The sequence below is a fragment of the Xyrauchen texanus genome, chromosome 35, assembly GCF_025860055.1.
Source record: "Xyrauchen texanus isolate HMW12.3.18 chromosome 35, RBS_HiC_50CHRs, whole genome shotgun sequence".
NCBI lineage: Eukaryota > Metazoa > Chordata > Actinopteri > Cypriniformes > Catostomidae > Xyrauchen > Xyrauchen texanus.
Window position 1 is genome coordinate 36,918,022 of NC_068310.1, and position 17,138 is coordinate 36,935,159.

A 17,138-nucleotide genomic window follows, 5' to 3' on the forward strand; every position below is an offset into this window, starting at 1 on the left:
CTATTGAGGACACGTGTGCTATGACTTTTATAAGCGATCGGGGGTACGGTATTTGCCCCAGGGGCAAAAAAGCGGCCGAAAAATCCCATAGACTTAACATTGAGACAAACTTTGACGCGTCACAGCTCCAAGCGAGGATTTCGTAGAAACGTGTGATTTGCCACATTTGAAGAGGCTGGCAGGCTCTGTAAGAGCATACCTCAATATGGGGTAAAAGTTGCACCCCTGGGGGCAGGAGCTGCCCAAAAATGCCCCAATTGACTTATAATGGTGTAGGACGGCCCATGAAATGAAAAGGCATAGGGATTTGTATTGAACATAGCTCTGGATCACAGTGTCATAGAGACGAGGGGGTGGGCTCATTTTACTCAGACAACCAATCAGTCTCTCTGGATCATTGTGAAGCTATCAAGCCACGCCCTAGCAACCATTAAGAGCACCTTAGCAACAAGTCCCATAGACTTCTATTGAAAAAGATCAAAGGGATATCTCCGGATAGAAGTGTCATAGAAACACAAGGGTGGTCTCGTTTGACTCGGGACAGCAAACAGCCAATCATGCATCACTTCAACACTTCCTAGCCCCTCCCTAGCAACCATTGTCGAGCACCTTAACAACCAAAATCCATAGAGGGATATCTTCCATTCTGAATGTCACAGAGGCATGGGAGTTGGTTTATATCATTCATACTGACAAGCAGCCTTTGGAGATTCATGATTGGCAGCTGCCAAGCCACTCCCTAGCAACTACACAGAGTACCCTAGCAACCGTTTAGCAGTAACTATATCTCTGCACCAGAAAATCAGAGAGACTTCTGGGTTGATTTATTTCAATCAGGATGGCAAGGAGACTTGATAAGTATCACTATGTTAACTGCCTAGCAACCAGATGGGGTTACCCTAGCAACCGAGTAACAAATCACATATCTCTGCATCAGAAAAACGTAGAGACTTCCGGGTTGACTTATTTCAATCAGGATGGCAAGGACACTTCATTAGTATCACTATGGTAACTGCCTAGCAACCAGATGGGCTTACCCTAGCAACCGAGTAACAAATCACATATCTCTGCATCACAAAAACATAGAGACTTCCGGGTTGACTTACTTCAATCAGGATGGCAAGGAGACTTCATTAGAATCACTATGGTAACTGCCTAGCAACCAGATGGGCTTACCCTAGCAACCGAGTAACAAATCACATATCTCTGCATCAGAAAAACGTAGAGACTTCCGGGTTGACTTATTTCAATAAGGATGGCAAGGACACTTGATTAGTATCACTATGGTATCTGCCTAGCAACCAGATGGGGTTACCCTAGCAACCGAGTAAAAAATCACATATCTCTGCATCACAAAAACATAGAGACTTCCGGGTTGACTTATTTCAATCAGGATGGCAAGGAGACTTCATTAGTATCACTATGGTAACTGCCTAGCAACCAGATGGGCTTACCCTAGCAACCGAGTAACAAATCACATATCTCTGCATCAGAAAAACGTAGAGACTTCCGGGTTGACTTATTTCAATAAGGATGGCAAGGACACTTGATTAGTATCACTATGGTATCTGCCTAGCAACCAGATGGGGTTACCCTAGCAACCGAGTAAAAAATCACATATCTCTGCATCACAAAAACATAGAGACTTCCGGGTTGATTTATTTTAATCAGGATGGCCAGGAGACTTGATTAGTATCACTATGGTAACTGCCTAGCAACCAGATGGAGTTACCCTAGCAACCGAGCAACATATCACATATCTCTGCACCAGAACACACTACAGACTTCCGGGTTGACTTATTTCACTCAGGATGGAAAGGAGCCATGTATTGTATTACCTTGGTAACTGCATAGCAACCACACGGGCTTACCCTAGCAACCGAGTAACAAATCACATATTTCTGCACCAGAACATCGTACACATTTCTGGGTTGGTTTATTTATGACCATAATTTTTGTTATTTTCAAGTTACAACATGCTGTTTGACGAGTTTTGCCACGGCAAGCACCACTCACATTTTCTTCAGGAAATGTACCCATCTAGTTTTATTTTTATTTTTATTTTTATTTTATATCTCTTAACAAAACTTCGGCACCTAACTCGTCCCGCACCGTTTGGCGTAGACCCACGAATGAGGTGTCAAATCGAACGGCCTATTGAGGACACGTGTGCTATGACTTTTATAAGCTGATCGGGGTACGGTATTTGCCCCAGGGGCAAAAAAGCGGCCGAAAAATCCCATAGACTTAACATTGAGACAAACTTTGACGCGTCACAGCTCCAAGCGAGGATTTCGTAGAAACGTGTGATTTGCCACATTTGAAGAGGCTGGCAGGCTCTGTAAGAGCATACCTCAATATGGGGTAAAAGTTGCACCCCTGGGGGCAGGAGCTGCCCAAAAATGCCCCAATTGACTTATAATGGTGTAGGACGGCCCATGAAATGAAAAGGCATAGGGATTTGTATTGAACATAGCTCTGGATCACAGTGTCATAGAGACGAGGGGTGGGCTCATTTTACTCAGACGACCAATCAGTCTCTCAGGATCATTGTGAAGCTATCAAGCCACGCCCTAGCAACCATTAAGAGCACCTTAGCAACAAGTCCCATACACTTCTATTGAAACAGATCAAAGGGATATCTCCGGATAGAAGTGTCATAGAAACACAAGGGTGGTCTCGTTTGACTCGGGACAGCAAACAGCCAATCATGCATCAAATCAACACTTCCTAGCCCCTCCCTAGCAACCATTGTCAAGCACCTTAACAACCAAAATCCATAGAGGGATATCTTCCATTCTGAATGTCACAGAGGCATGGGAGTTGGTTTATATCATTCATACTGACAAGCAGCCTTTGGAGATTCATGATTGGCAGCTGCCAAGCCACTCCCTAGCAACTACACAGAGTACCCTAGCAACCGTTTAGCAGTAACTATATCTCTGCACCAGAAAATCAGAGAGACTTCTGGGTTGATTTATTTCAATCAGGATGGCAAGGACACTTGATTAGTATCACTATGGTAACTGCCTAGCAACCAGATGGGGTTACCCTAGCAACCGAGTAACAAATCACATATCTCTGCATCACAAAAACATAGAGACTTCCGGGTTGACTTATTTCAATCAGGATGGAAAGGAGACTTCATTAGTATCACTATGGTAACTGCCTAGCAACCAGATGGGCTTACCCTAGCAACCGAGTAACAAATCACATATCTCTGCATCACAAAAACATAGAGACTTCCGGGTTGACTTATTTCAATCAGGATGGCAAGGACACTTGATTAGTATCACTATGGTAACTGCCTAGCAACCACATGGGGTTACCCTAGCAACCGAGTAACAAATCACATATCTCTGCACCAGAAAACAGTACAGATTTTTGGGTTGACTTATTTCACTCAGGATGGAAAGGAGCCATGTATTGTATTACCTTGCTAACTGCATAGCAACCACATGGGCTTACCCTAGCAACCTAGTAACAAATCACATATTTCTGCACCAGAAAATTATACAGACTTCTGGGTTGATTTATTTATGACCACAATTTCTGTTCTTTTCAAGCAGGCTATTTGACGAGTTTTGCCACGGCAAGCACCACTCACATTTTCTTCAGGAAATGTACCTATCTAGTTTATTCTTCTTCTTCCGCCTTCCTTCTTTTTCCTCCTGCTTCCTCCTCCTTTCTTTTTCTTCCTCCCCTCTTTCTTTTTCCTCCTTCCTCCTACTTCTTTCTTCCTCCTTTTTCCTCCTTCCTCCTTTTTCCTCCTTCCTCCTCCTCCTCCTATCTTCTTCCTCCTTCCTTTTTCCTCCTCCTCCTCCCTTCCTTCCTTTTTCCTCATCCTCCTTCTTCCTCCTCCTATCTTCTCCCTTCTTCCTCCTCCTTCCTCCTCTCTTCTTCTTCCTCCTTTTACTTCTCCTTCTTTTTCCTCCATCCTTCTTCCTTCTTTTTCCTCATCCTCCTCCTCCCTTCTTCCTCCTTCCTCCTCTCTTTCTTCTTCCTCCTACTTCTTTCTTCCTCCTTTACTACTTCGTCTTCCTCCTTTTTCCTCATCCTCCTTCCTCCTTCTCCTCCTATCTTCTTCCTCCTTTCTTTTTCCTCCTCCTCCTCTCTTTTTCCTCCTCCTCCCTGCCTTCCTTTTTCCTCATCCTCCTTCTTCCTCCTCCTATCTTCTTCCTCCTTCTCCCTCCTCCTTCCTTTTTCCTCCTCCTTCCTCCTCTCTTCTTCTTCCTCCTTTTACTTCTGCTTCTTTTTCCTCCATCCTTCTATCCTTCTTTTTCCTCATCCGCCTTCCTTCTCCCTTCTTCTTCTTCCTTCTCCCTTCTTCCTCCTCCTTCCTTCTTTTCCTCCTCCTCCTTCCTCCTCTCTTTCTTCGTCTTCCTCCTCCTACATCTTCCTTCTTTTTCCTCCTTCTCCCTTCTTCTTTTTCCTCCTCCTTTCTTTTTCCTCCTCCTCCTTCTTCCTCCTCCTATCTTCTTCCTCCTTCTCCCTTCTTCTTCCTCCTTCCTCCTTCTTCCTCATCCTTCCTTCCTTTTTCCTCCTCCTTCCTCTCTTTCTTCATCTTCCTCCTCCTACATCTTCCTTCTTTTTCCTCCTTCCTTCTCCCTTCTTTTTCCTCCTCCTTCCTTCCTTTTTCCTCTTCCTCCTTCTTCCTCCTCCTATCTTCTTCCTTCTTCTCCCTTCTTCCTCCTCCTTCCTTCTTTTTCCTCCTCCTTCCTCTCTTTGTTCATCTTCCTCCTCCTACATCTTCCTTCTTTTTCCTCCTTCCTTCCTTCTTTCTTCCTTTTTCCTCTTCTTCCTATTTCTTCATTCTTCCTCCTCCATTTTCGTCTTCCTCCCTTCTACAACAACAACAATAGTATCTGGTAATGTTATGATTCTGGTTCGTTTGCTTCAAGGCTTAGAACTACTCAGAAAATGAATGGGGAAACATGCTTCTGGAACCCTGTCCACTGAAAAAGTGGCACTTGCTCACCCTGATTACCACAGCGGAGATGGTCTCAGGTAGAAGTCTTGCGTATTACTTTACCAGAGGTTAAGAGAGTTGTATTCAAACATGAAAAGGAGCATGTGAGGTGTTCCCGTGTGTCATACGATCAATCAAACTCAAGTTTATTTACCTCAGAGGTGGATGGAATTACACCTGCATCAAAACTGCAACCGCTTCACCTGACATCAGATACTACACCTGTACAGGTTACGCTGTATCTGGGTTCACCGCGGTTTAGAGACTCGAGACAAGATGACAAGACGGATCATTGTTTTTAATCACTTCAATTGCACTTTTATTTGTATTTCAAACACATAAAAGAATGAAAAAAATCTGCAACGCTTTACAATAAGGTTGTATTATATTGTTATAATATATTTCTAAATGAATTAAAATAAATAAGTGCTGTTAAGTTTTGTTCATTGTTTGTTAATGTTAGTTCATAATTCATTAACTAGTTCCCTGTCACTTTTAACCGTCTTGTTTAATGATAAAAAGGCAAATATCAATAAAACTAAGATCATATACCATCTGCAAATATGCACATATCTCGTTAAAACAGGTGTAATAAACCAACCTCACAAAACTTGAGCAGATCCAGCGTCCTGCGGTTCCTCTAAAGCACATATTCTAAAGCTGCGTTCACACTGACAGCTAGTTTGTCGCTGCATGTCGCCAGTGGCTGGCGGTTAGTTCTTTAGTGGTGTGTATGGAGAGTGTAAACAGCACTGTTAATATATATATAACTGTTTATATATATATATATATATATATATAATATATATTTTGAAAGAAAATATGAAAAGGTAGGAAAGGAAGAAAAGGGAAATTAAGGAAAGGAAAAGAGGAAAAGGGAAAGGAAACAAAGGCAAAGGAAGAAAAGGAAGGTAAAGAAAAGAATGGAAAAGGGAAAGGAAAGGAAAAGGAAGTAAAAGAAAAGAATGGAAAAGAAGGAAAAGGGAAAGGGAAGGAAAAGAAATATGAAAAGGTAGGAAAAGAAGAAAGGGGAAATTAAGGAAAGGAAAGAGGAAAATGTAGGAAAAGAAGGAAAAGGGAAATTACGGAAAGGAAAAGGAAAGGAAATAAAGGCAAAGGAAAAGGGAAATTAAGGAAAGGAAAAAGGAAATAAAAGGAAGGGAATGGGAAAGAAAAGATGAAAAGGAAGAAAAGGGAAATTAAGGAAAGGAAACAAAGGCAAAGGAAGAAAAGGAAGGTAAAGAAAAGAATGGAAAAGAGGAAAAGGAAAGGAAGGAAAATATAAAGAAAACAAATGCAAGACAAAGAAAAGAAAGGTAAAGGAAGAAAATTTAAAGGAAGTTAAGGAAAAGGAAAATGAAAGAAAAAGGAAAAGGTTTTTCATTAGTGTCCATTGGAACACGTTTGCCCCTGCTTATGCTAGTAACATGTTAGCACTAATGTTTCTTTGCGATTAATATAATTATTCATAAATATATATATATTAGGATCACGTGAGCTCTACCATCTTCTCTCGTATTGGCTGTCGCTCCCGAAAGTCGCTCTTCATTTGCATGAACTTAAACATTTCTCAGCTTTGTCGTATCACTGGACAGGCCCACATCTGGCCGCCAACGGCCGCTCGTGTTGCCGGAAGTCGCCAGCTCTCATTGATATCGTCCACTAGTTCACGCTCTGTGTGAAAAGGCCTTAACTTCATTTTTTTACAAACTGTTTGTGTGTGTGTCTCTCTCTCCTGCAGAAATTCCCAGAGCTGAAGTTTAAATACGTTGAGGAAGAGCAGCCGGAGGATTTCTTCATCCCGTACGTCTGGTCTCTGGTTTTCAACTCTGGCGTCGGACTTCACTGGAACTCTCAGGGCATCGAGCTGTTCAACATGGACTCACCCTAGATTCTGTTTGTACCGCGTGTAAGGACGATTCGAAGAGGACGATCCGCCACGAATGAACTTCAGGTGTCTTAAGCGTGCGTCTGAGCATGTGTCAGATGCTGAAGTGCCTCCAAACGTTTCGGATCCTCATGCATCATCATATGAGACTCCCGGGCATCGGTTGTCGTTCCGACGTTTCAAAGGGCACATCTAGAAACCGCCTCTGCTCAGCTAACACGCATGGTCGCCCCAATCGCTGCACTGAATTCTAGGAACGTACAAATTGAGCTTTTGTTCACGGATTTAATGTTTGTTTGGGTTTATTGTTGGTGATGGGGTCATGGAGCACTTCTAAGGTCGGGGAAAGTAATGAGTAAATCCAAAACGCAGACATTTAAACTGTGATTTAACGTTAATCATTTTTGGATTCTTATGTTTCTATTAAAGAAAGTACATTTTTATGTGCATATCAGTCAACTATATAGTGATACAGTATGTTATAAATACATATTTTTTGGGTTGTTTTATAGGACGCTTTGCTATTTTTAATTATTTTATTTATTATCACAATATTTCGTTTGTTGACCCCAAATTTGACCCGTATATATCCTTCACACGAGCATCACCACAAAGAAAAACCAAAACCATTACTTGCATTTGCTGTTTATATTTCCCAGTTTGGAATCAAATATTCAGATTAGGTGGTTTTCTAATTTATATGAATAATAATACATATTTAGAGAAAATAAGCCGCTTTGATGTGTAAGTCTAATGTATGATTAATGTATATTATCAATTGGGAGAATTGCATGTACATTATTGTATAGAGAAATGCAAACAGGCGCATTACAATATATTCCATTATTAAAGACTACCATTTGTTTTCAGCCATTTATAAGTACAGAAATAATACCCGTGTTACAACGTGTTGCGTGTATAATTAATTACTAAATGCCCGTTACTTTAGATGATTTTATGTCCCTGTTACACGGCAAACGGTTTGTTGCAGTGATTGTTTTTAACACTTTACAATAAGGTTGTGTTTATTAACACATGTTAATGCTTAAGTAATCATGAACTAACAATGAATCATATTTTTACAGCATTTATTCATCTTGGTTCATTGATAATTTGCAATTAATTATGTTAAAAATGTAATATAATCACATGTTTATTAATACAAATGTTAGTTTAAGAAAATGCATGTGTTGCATCATAATGCATGAACTCATCGGAACATGCACAATGCTACATTTAAAATAAAAAACATGGCGTAGGATGTTTAAATTAATTTTATCAAGATGAATAAATCCCTGTAAAAGTACTGTTCATGTTAAGTAAAGTGCTTAATGTTGTTTACAAATACATCCGTATTGTAAAGTGTTACCGTTTTCCTTTTGTGTTTCATATTTAGAGTAGTTTGATGATAATTTAACATTTTTGTTTGATTTTTTACATAAACCGAAATCATTTTTATGTAATAAGAAATACTATATGAACACCGTTAATTGGTAAAATGTATTTTTTTCTCTCTCCGTGCTGTCCGATTGAACTGCATCTGATCTGGGGTCCGATTCCCAAATATTTTCTAAAAAAAAAAAATATGAAGAAATTTAATTTTTCGAAAGTTTGTACGTGCAATTCGTTAAGAACATGCTTGATATTTGGGGAATACAAAATAGTCTTAACTTTTTTTCTTAAATTAGAAAATATGAAGAAAATAGTCTCAAATTTTATTCTTAAGAATGTTTCATAAATTTGACCCCTGGACTTTTAGGATGGACTTCAGATCAACCAGTAATTCCACACTTGAGGTGAAGATGCATTTCTACAATTACTCTGAATGAAGATCTGAATCTGAATCTGTTGCTTTGAGGAAATCTTTATTTTGCTTCTGTTAGATTCCCGCTATAGTGTGAACTTCCACCAATAAATACACAAAATCCCAGCCACAATTTTGGACATGCTTGTGATTCTTTAAATCTGTATCTTGAACAAACTTGTTTGCATGAATATTTCTTCATGAAATCTAGTATGACGCAAGAAACAAATGAATGAAACTCTTTCTTAAAGTTTTATTCGTTTGTTCTTTTCTTTCAGCGAGTCTGTTGCTGTTAAAATGAGCCATTTAACCTGTTGATATGCAGTCGCCAAATAAATGTAATTAAAGTTAACAGATTATATATCTTTTCAAAGGTCTTAAGCTGCGTACACACTGCCGGTGACTGTCGCTGCAGGTCGCCAGTGTCTGGTGATGAAGTCGCTAGTGGGCGTTCCCACTACTGGTTGCCTAGTAACATTTATAAATGACATTCACGGATGTCGTTCCATTGCTCTTGACAGCGAATCTCTTTTCTTGGCGCTAAAAACAATCATTTTGGAGGGAAAAGACTAAATATAAATGGAATCAGTACATAAAATGCTTTATATCAAAGATGAATGAGAAACAAGGCGTGCTGTTTGCCATAGCGGCTGTTTATCTGCGGCAAAACGCAAACGCCGGTCTGTCCGGGTCCACAAAACCATTCAATCTTCTTTCAAAAGAGACCACAACTGTGTCCAAACTCCAAAGGATCCCGTAAATACAAGCATTTCAGTTCAGGTGTGTCGTTTACATGGATTGTGCTCAAAAAGGGGGCGTTCATCAACAGATAAGAGATCAAACTGACCGCAGTGTCTTCCTGCTGGTCCTCGTATTGAAGCTCCAGCTCTTGAGGAATGTACAGGAAGTCAGAACTTCCATTAGAGAGAGAAAATGTGTGTGAAAGCACACCTCGGCTCGATCAGAAAAAGAGTTTGTGTGTTTGTTTACAAATGTTGACCTATTTCACCATGTGTGTTTTTATTTATTTTTCAGGTTGAGCATTTTTCATCATTCTGTTTTAAAAAAAAATCCCAAGTTGCCAAAATTTTCATTATTCCCTCACCCGCATGTCATTCTAAACCAGTATGTTATTCACTGAAACTCTTGCTTTCTGCCATAGCTCTCCTATTGCATAGTATAACTTCCCAACGTGAGTGTTTACGAGACTTCTGTGATTTTCATTGAAGTTTGTTGTCTTGTCCGTTCCTCGCACAAAGCGGTCATATGGCTTTAGGTGACTTGGAACTGCACTCTTACTTTTATGGCACTTTAATGTTTTTTTATTACTATTTTCTTTCCTGTTTTAGCATTGACTGTCTCTGGTCACTGTATGACATATATATTGACAAAGTCTTGCAGGTTTGAAATGAGAGCGAGTAAACGATGACATTTAGATTTTTAGGCGAGCCTTTCCTTTGACCTCCACAGCCGTTTTACTGAAAGGTATGATGTGCGATATTCAGCGTTTATAACTAAAGCATATATTTATAGCTCTTGGAACATGGACAGAAATGCAGCATGTTGCCGTGTGTTTGTCTATCTTTTTTCAGCACAAGCAGCAGATGGTGAAGGTTTTGCCGCAGTGACTGTTGAGTTCACCTTCTCTGTTCCTGGCGGTCTTTCTGGTGGCTGCAGTAGATTGCAGGTATAGTATGTCTTTTCCTAAATGGTCTTTTTTTTTTTTTTTTTTTTTTTTTTACAGTGTCCAGGGACTGGTCACCACATAATTTAAGCAGTAATTTTTGCATAGGTTTTACATCACGTGTCTTGATTTACAATTTTGGGATATAAAATCCCATTTTAAATGCGAGTAAACCAACAGCAGAACAAAAGCTGTAGACGTCCACGCCAAATACTGTAAGGGCTTATATTTCTCAATATAAGCTCAAAAATAAATACGGTAAGTACTCCCTCTTTTTAAATGGACTCAGGTGCTCTATTGTTAACGGGACATTGTTGGCGATATAAATCGAAAACGTTTTGTCTTTGCACTGAGCACATTTTGCACTTTTGGTCTTCTCAATAAACTAAAAATATTTAAGACTTGTTGGGGGCCTGGGTAGCTCAGTGGTAAAGAAGCTGGCTACCCACCCCTGGAGTTCGAATCCAGGGCGTGCTGAGTGACTTAATCAGGTCTCCTAAGCAACCAAATTAGCCCTGGTTTCTAGGGAGGGTAGAGTCACATGGGGTAACCTCCTCGTGGTCGCTATAGTGTGGTTAGTTCTCGGTGGGGCGTGTGGTGAGTTGTGCGTGGATGCCGCGGTGGATGGCGTTAAGCCTCCACATGCGCTACGTCTCCATGATAACGTGCCCATTCGTCCTCTGCCACCCGGATTGAGAGTCACTACGCCACCACGAGGTCTTAAAAGCACATTGGGAATTGGCCGTTACAAATTGGGAGAAAAACAAAAACACTTGTGAAAATGCTTCTATTTTGTATTTTTCTCAACGTGTCAAGACGACACATCTCCAGCAGGAGTGGTGGAGGTGTAGTCGACTAAAGCACATAACTGGTAATCAGAAGGTTGCTGGTTCGAACCCCACAGTCACCACCATTGTGTCCTTGAGTAAGACACTTAACTCCAGGTTGCTCCGGGGGGATTGTCCCTGTAATAAGGGCCCTGTAAGTCACTTTGTATAAAAGCATCTGCCAAATGCATAAATGTAAATGTAAATATATAAGTGTGCACAAATATTAGGCAACTAAATAATTTCTCCCAACAATAAAAAAATAATTTCTCCCAACTCTTCTCAATTTTTAGAGTAAGTGCAACAAATAAGTAACACAAAATGACCATTAAATCACATTTTGTGACCAATATAGCCCCCCTTCTTTTCAATAACTGCCATGAGCCGTCCATCCATGGAGTCTGTCAGTTTCTGAAGCAGCAACCACAGCCTCCCAAATACTGTTCAAAGAGGCGTATCGTCTTCCCTCACGATTGAGAAGGGCCCACAAGTTCTCAGTAGGATTTAAGTCAGGTGAGGAAGGGGGCCAAGTCATTATTTGGGCATCTTTGAGGCCCTTGCTTGTTAGCCAAACAGTGGAGTACTTGGATGCATGTGATGGAGCATCATGACCTTCTTGAATGCTGAGGACTTCTTCCTGTCCCACTGCTTGAAGGAAGTACTTTCCAGATACAGTAGATTTGAGAGTTGAGTTTCAGTCCATCTTCAACTCGAAAAGGTCAAACTATCTCATCCTTAATGATAGCAGCCCATACCAGTACCCCTCCACCACCTTACCGGCACCTGACTCGAAGTGGTGCTCCGTGTCCATTAGTGGTCCAGCCACGGGCCCGTCCATCTGGTCCATCAAGAGTCACTCTCATTTCATCTGTGCGTAAGACCTTTGAAAAATCTCATGTTCCCAAGTTGTTAAATGATTTAGAAGCTTAATATTATTGTTGTAAGAATATATGATGTCTGCCTCTGCATGAATCATTTACTTCGGCTGTTGCTGTTCTGTATTAATGGATCACTAGCACAGCAGATATGTGCACAAATGTCAAAGTGCGTCTCTGTCTGTCTGGGTATTTCCCGGGACATGCGGTGGAGACTGCAGACAGCAGGTCGAGCGTCTGGGTCAGTCTCAACGAAGGCTCTGCCCACCACTTCAGTGCTGCCTCGGCTGGGGCGTCACCATGACGACTGTGACGCTGTTGGCATTTTGCAATAGACATGCAAATATTATTAAAGGTTCCGTCACAGCCTGGGGAACATTTAGCGCTCTCTTTTGTCGTCTTAGACCAATCCAAATCAATTCAAGCCCTAAATATTGAACTTTGTGTCCCCCAACAATTGGTTGTCCAAGCGATGTTGGACATTACATGCATTCAACCTGGCCGCGATGCTTGCTGGTCTCGCAGCCAGCAAGCATTGCAGCCAGGTTGAATGCACTTGATGGCCGAGTGCAGTGTTTGGTGCATCAATTGGGACTTGAAGGTTGGCTCTTTTGACTTTGGTCAAACCTCAAAACACCCTAGCAACGTGCTAACAACCCCTCTAGCAACACCCCTGCCAACGGTGGCAGGTTTTGCATGGGCAAGCCCCTATCATATGTTCTTTAAAATATGTAGTAGAAGTTTAGACTGCAACCCATGCAGGAGCCAACTGATACAGCAGCATCTTTTTTGTGTTCTCGTGGATTGCTGACCCCTCAGTGTCGTAAGGACGTTGCATATCTCCCGGGACCACATGAGTGGACGGCCCAAAGTTTTACAGAGCAATTCAATGTCATATAAGACTCGTATAAGGCTGAGGTCTAGAGTTCAACTGACTGTCATAAAGCAGTTTAAGACTTTACAATACCTTCCTTTGAGACATGCGGATAGAGTCAGGCATATGGTATCCCATCTGTGACGCCAAACCGCGAGAGAGAGAGAGAGAGAGAGAGAGAGATGGGGTTTATGTTCTGTCTTCTGCTTTCACAAGAGTCGATTTGAGTCCCCAGACAAGACGACATTGCCTGTGTGTATTTCACTTCTGTTGTATACGCACAGTTTCCTTTCATTTCAACTGCATGTCAGTCTTTCCTTCAGATTTTTTAAAGGGATAGTTAACCCAAAAATGAAACTTCTTACTTGATTTATTCACCATAATGGCATTCTGACCTCATTAAAATTGTGTGACTGTTGCGACATCTTTGTAAAGTGAAATTGCGCGGCCCCTTACATGTATCACGGCAGATCCGGGGTCAGATGTCCACTGGGTGTCACTAAAAGCGAGTTCGGTGTTCTCTTAAACAGGTGTGATTTCTTTTTTTCTCTCTATTTATTTATTTATTTATTTATTCGAGACCGTGCACAATTTCAAACATAAATATTATAAATTGATGCATTGTACCAGATTTAGCCACAGGTTACTTTACAGTCCCCAGATTTGGGACCATTAAAGGGATAGTCCACCCAAAAATGAAAATTCTCTCATCATTAACTCACCATCATGATATCCCAAATCTGTATAATTTTCTATCATCTGCTGAACACATTTAAAGAACAATAGAAAAATATCTCATATCAGTAGGTCCTTAAAATGCAAGTGGATGGTGATCAGACTTTTGTACCTCCAGAATTGACAGACAGTCAGCTTAAATGTCACCAATACGACTCCTGTGGTTAAACTAATATCTTCTAAAGCAGTGGTTCTCAACTGGTTTTGCTATAGTAAAAACATAGTAAAAAACGTAACCTATTAGTATTAGTTTTGTTCATGGTTTTCAAATATTAGGGCATGAATCAAGTGACATTATTTTTGTTGTTGATGTCAACAACAAAAGAGACAGGAAGTTTTCTCTCCCTGCTTTTAAATTTTTGTATTATTATGTATGGAAAAGAGCAGCATGGGCATTCTTCCTAAAATCATACAGGTTTGAAATCACATGAGTAAGTCAATTAAGGAAAAATAATAAGATTTTTGGGTGAACCATTTCTTTTAAGTATGCAATTTTCTGACCTTGTTCTCTCCTTTGCTTTCAAGTTAATTACTCATCCGTGTCTCTTTATCTCTCCCTCTTTTGATCAGTCTTTATGTTTTTAAGGTATAGGGGATATGTCAGTCCTGATAGCAGTTCCATTACCAGTAGCTTCTTCTCTTCAGTCATTCTTAAGCTAGCGTATATACAACAGGGTAAATACAGTATATGAGGTAATTACATACATACTCTGAGCTGGAAAACATGAAAGTGCTCCAGTGGTTTTGAAGAGAGGCCCCTGTCTTTAACATGCCTGTCATTAACATTAAGAGCCTCTTATACTGACAGCGCTGAACTCCTATGGAATTTGAACGAAGGACGCATGAATAGTCACTGTAATCCAGAGTTTCCCAGGTCTTATGCATGTGTAACTGCAGAACATACAGATGGGAGATAGAGAGTTCATTCACCAATGGTTTTACATTTACAGCATTACCTGCACAGCTAACATAGTATGCTAGGATATTATGGTTGTATTGCAGATGCCACACTAAGGCCCAAAACACGAATGCTTTCTGAAATGTACAAATCACACATTGCAATCTCAGCATTGCCACAGGTGGCACTATCCATATTTTTCTTGACCAAACACTGGTCAGCGCCAAGGGTGCCGCACAAGCCCTCAAAAGTGAAGCCAAAACGTCTCGATCGCCCCCCGGTGACTGGTCCTAGTATAGGTCATAAGCCCCGCCTCCCCATGTTATTCAACGGGACGTGAGACCAACTAAACAATTAAATTACACGTCACATATCTTTTTTCCAAAGATAGTTTCTGTCATTTACTGTCGTTTCTATCACGTTGATGTCATTTCAAGTGTTTGTTTTCAAAATAAGTTTGTTTTTAGTTATTTGATGCTATAAAAACGCTGCTGTGACATCATGATTGACAGCTGTGATTGACAGGTTCTCTGAGTGAAGTAGTCACTGAAGCACCAACTGACTTTTTTTCAGGATCTTCGGAGGACTGAGGAGATTGGAGCTTTAAATGTAATATCTAAATTTCTATAATTAATTATTTCACACCGTCATAAGTCAAAAGTGCAGGGGCGTGTGCTTGCGATTGATTCAGCGAGAGTGAGGGCGGGGCCTTGATTTCGCGGCTTTACTTCCTGCTCACTTCTGCGCAGGTCTGGTTTCGAAATCGCAACTGCGCAGACTCAAGTCCCAAGATGTCAGCGCCATATCGGGACACTGGCGGCTTCAGTTCTCACCAATGGAAAAGAGCAAAGGGGCGTCGTCCATCTTTTTTTAAAGTCTGTGGTCAGCACCATGATGATTCTGATTGCAGCTGGACTGTTTTCTGATTCCGGCCTCTATAGGAAATAATGTAAACTGTTCGGTCTGAACGGACCAGAATGAAAATACTAGTAGCCGGAAAATGAAAACTTGAGTTCCAGACGTCCTGATTGACATTGTTGGGTGTAATCTGATTACAAAATAATTAGCTACTGCCATCTAATTACATTTGGGTTACATATGTTTCTAAAATACAATTATGTATAATACATTTAAAATATGAATGATGTTCATCTGTTTGCGTTTCTGTTACAGCCTTAAGGCATGTGAAAATAGCTTGGAGGAGTAAACTGGAAGTAATTTATGTGTAAAATGCACCTTTCCAAAACTTTCCTCTGGATTCACAAACGCTGCATACACCCCAGATTTGGATGTTAAAAGTGTGTACGTTTTGCAATAAGTCTTCAGCCATTAGGGCGTGGCAGAGTTACATGTGGGGCTCTGTAGCACATCCCTTTTGAGCTACCATCACCAAACTTTGTACACATATAGATCTCATTAGGCCAGACAACTTTCACACTTACAGTGATAAGCTCCCCCCAACAGGAAGTCAGACATTTTGGATTGTTTGAAAAATGCATGCTCTGGAATTTGAAATACTCCTGGGGTTTCATGTTACAGGTATCAAATGTGGGTGACATCATGTTAAATTACGAACAGATTTTTTTATATATATGAAATGGTGTTGCCATGGCGACGCAATAAAATAACCTCAAAAAATGGGAAAAAGGAAGTGTCTCATATCTTCTGTGTGCATCGTGTGATTTATATAAAAATGTAGCCAAATGGTATGGACTTGCTGGCCCATTGATGTGGTTATTGTGGGTCACGATCGTAGCACCACCAACTGGCGGAAGGAAGTGTGGCACTTTTAACAGTCTTAGAAATATCCCTCTTATGTTTACCTGAATTGCTTAACATTGTTTTTAATAATGTCAAGAGAGTGTAGATTTAAAATGATAGATATCTTAAAGTGTTGCCATGGCAATGCATTAAATGTCATTATTCTTTTTTTAATGTGTATTCGCATGTTTTTGAGGTACTTAACATGCTTGAATTTTCATGATCTTTTGCGCACACATCAGAGCTGTCAGCGTTAGGTCTGGGCAAACACATGGGCGTGGATGGGGAGCTTTGTAGAACCAACTTTTGACAAATGTGGTGGGGTCAGTTTCTTCTACCGTCACCAAACTTGCTACATATATTGTTCTCATCAAGCCAGACAACTTTCAAAATTACAGTCATTAGCTCCACCAAACAGGAAGTTGGCCATTTTGGATTGAATGTGCATTTTTTGAAAATCGCAGGCCCTGAACTTTTGAATACTCCTCCTAGACGATTCATGTGACGTGCACCAATCTTTGGCATTATTATGCCAAGACATTAAAAATGCTGAATTGCAAACAGATTTTGATATGTTGAACGGTGTTGCCATGGTGAGCCATTAAATAAATGGTGGAAAATGGGAAACAGGAAATGTTTTATATCTTCTGTGTGCAATGTGTGATTTAGATCAAAATTAGAGATGTATGTTTAGTCTTGGGGACTAATCACATGGATTTGACTATTTTGGGTCACGGTCATAGCGCCACAAACCTGGCAGTAGGAAGTGTGGCTCTTATATTTACTCAAATTGCTTCAAAATTGTTTGGAATAATGTCAAATG

The 17,138-nt window shown here is 40.5% G+C and overlaps 1 protein-coding gene across 1 annotated transcript in view; it reads left to right on the top strand.

Annotated features, from left to right (window-relative positions):
* Positions 1–9,004, top strand: part of LOC127629028 (dymeclin-like) — a 76,982-nt gene extending 67,978 nt beyond the window's left edge. The window contains 1 exon segment of the mRNA XM_052106039.1: positions 6,711–9,004. Within this exon segment, the coding sequence (XP_051961999.1) occupies positions 6,711–6,860 (150 nt within the window). The 3' untranslated portion in view covers positions 6,861–9,004.
* The last annotated feature ends 8,134 nt before the right edge of the window (positions 9,005–17,138 follow it).